This window comes from Sinocyclocheilus anshuiensis, unplaced genomic scaffold (assembly GCF_001515605.1).
Source record: "Sinocyclocheilus anshuiensis isolate Anshui unplaced genomic scaffold, SAMN03320099.WGS_v1.1 scaffold235, whole genome shotgun sequence".
NCBI lineage: Eukaryota > Metazoa > Chordata > Actinopteri > Cypriniformes > Cyprinidae > Sinocyclocheilus > Sinocyclocheilus anshuiensis.
This window is the reverse complement of record NW_015552562.1, coordinates 651,087-653,347: the sequence shown is the minus strand read 5'-3', so window position 1 is coordinate 653,347 and position 2,261 is coordinate 651,087. Positions and strand designations below refer to the sequence as shown.

The window sequence follows — 2,261 nt, the reverse complement described above, 5'->3', positions numbered from 1 at the left end:
ATGCTGATTTCATTTTCTAGCAGGATTTGGCACCTGCCCACACTGCTAAAAGCACCAAAAGTTGGTTAAATGATCATGGTGTTGGTGTGCTTGACTGGCCAGCAAACTCACCAGCCCTGAACCCCATAGAGAATCTATGGGGTATTGTCAAGAGGAAAATGAGAAACAAGAGACCAAAAAATGCAGATGAACTGAAGGCCACTGTCAAAGAAACCTGGGCTTCCATACCACCTCAGCAGTGCCACAAACTGATCACCTCCATGCCACGCCGAATTGAGGCAGTAATTAAAGCAAAAGGAGCCCCTACCAAGTATTGAGTACATGTACAGTAAATTAACATACTTTCCAGAAGGCCAACAATTCACTAAAAATGTTTTTTTTTATTGGTCTTATGAAGTATTCTAATTTGTTGAGATAGTGAATTGGTGGGTTTTTGTTAAATGTGAGCCAAAATCATCACAATTAAAAGAACCAAAGACTTAAACTACTTCAGTCTGTGTGCATTGAATTTATTTAATACACGAGTTTCACAATTTGAGTTGAATTACTGAAATAAATTAACTTTCCACGACATTCTAATTTATTGAGATGCACCTGTAGGTTGTAAATTATACAAGCTGCCTGCAATACTGGAAGCATTTTTACAATAAACTCAGTTTTTAAAGTAGATGTAATTAGATATTTTTTACAGTGCACCTGTAAATAAACTGAAAGTATTAGGATTAAATGTTTTTTTTTTTATGATATAAAACGAATACAAAATATTTTGTATCTGGGACACTGATGTGTGAGTTTTTGTCATAAGATACTCTTTAGGTCTTCCTCACATAATGCTGGAGAACAAGATCATCAGGTTTAGCACAAACCTGTGGAGTAAACGTGTCCCTGATAATGTCATTTTTGTGCGCCTCGTAATGTAATTTTTCGCTGCTTTTCAGATATTTGGACCCCAGTATATGACAATACACAACAGTCATCAAAGCCTTAACTATGTAATATATTTTCAATTAAATAGTAAACTGACAATTTGCATGGACTCCTTTATAACCTGCACTTTAAATGCACAATGGCTGACTAGTTTTGTTTACATTGAGTTGTCACTGTTAAGACTCTACAGTAGCCTACTTATATCCCCGGTTACATGTTCCTAATGAAATACATGACCCATGACATTACAATATAACTTAGGTGGCATCCTAATTTACGTAGTGAACAGAAACCTAAGTCGCTTTAGTGACCGTGTGGCTGCAGGACGTCAACAAACACTAGCAGGCGGCTACAGCAGCTAACGTACTCACCCTGATATGGCTTAATGAGCGAGTGCTCTCGCTTTAAGTGCTCCGCATTCCCGTCCGTTATATCGGAATATACAGAAGAAAAGTGGAGTAGCCATAAAAGTAAGAGTAACGCTATTCTGCGACACACCGGCATTCTGCGAGTTACACTTGTCTGAGAGTGAAGCCATAAAGCTGGGCTTCTTTCTCGTGCCATGTTTAACGTCTTCCTGCCTCTGCGGCTTCACTTCCTGCGAGGAGACGCGGGCTGTTTCAAAACCTAGCGAGCTGCCTGTCTAGACAGCATTATTGGGCTTTATAAGCAGCATATGTGGGCATTATAGCCCGTACGAAAATTAACCATGGTTTTGCTACAAATAAAAAAATTAACCATGGTTTTACTACAAATAAAACACAAAAAAATCATGGTTATTGTAGTTAAACCATGGTAAGCACCAATTAACCATTGTTTTACTACAAATAAAACACAAAAAAGCATGGCTATTGTAGTTAAACCATGGTAAGCACAAATTAACCATTGTTTTGCTACACTAACCATAGTTTAACCATGGTCATGGTTTTACTACAAATAAAACCAAAAAAAAAAAACATGGTTACTATAGTTAAACCATGGCAACCACAAATTAACCATGGCGTTGCTGCGCTTACCATAGTTTAACCATGGTATTTGTAGTAAAACTGTGGTTATACAAGTGGTAAACAATCCGCCGAAACCCATGTTTACTACACTTTTATTATAATAAACCACTGTACGTTTTCGTGAGGCAGGAGCTCAACTGGTTTTGAGACAGGTTTTTTTATGTTAATTTATATGTTGAATAATAAAATGTCACATATATACATTCATGGGAGACATTTTAAATGATTTTGTAACTTCTCTTTTTGTTGAAAATGTCACAAATTATCAGTTGAGCTGAATAAGTACCTGTGAAAATATCTATATAAATATCGGACTATATATATATA

General features: G+C 36.6%; 1 protein-coding gene across 2 annotated transcripts in view; it reads right to left on the bottom strand.

Moving 5' to 3' along the window:
* The window catches only part of LOC107664785 (vesicular integral-membrane protein VIP36-like), a 7,573-nt gene extending 6,030 nt beyond the window's left edge, over positions 1-1,543 (bottom strand). For both annotated transcript variants that reach the window (XM_016455456.1, XM_016455457.1), the window contains exon 1: positions 1,299-1,543. In XM_016455456.1, the coding sequence (XP_016310942.1) occupies positions 1,299-1,491 (193 nt within the window). In that variant the 5' untranslated portion in view covers positions 1,492-1,543. The remainder of the gene's footprint in view (positions 1-1,298) is intronic.
* Between the last annotated feature and the right edge of the window lie 718 nt (positions 1,544-2,261).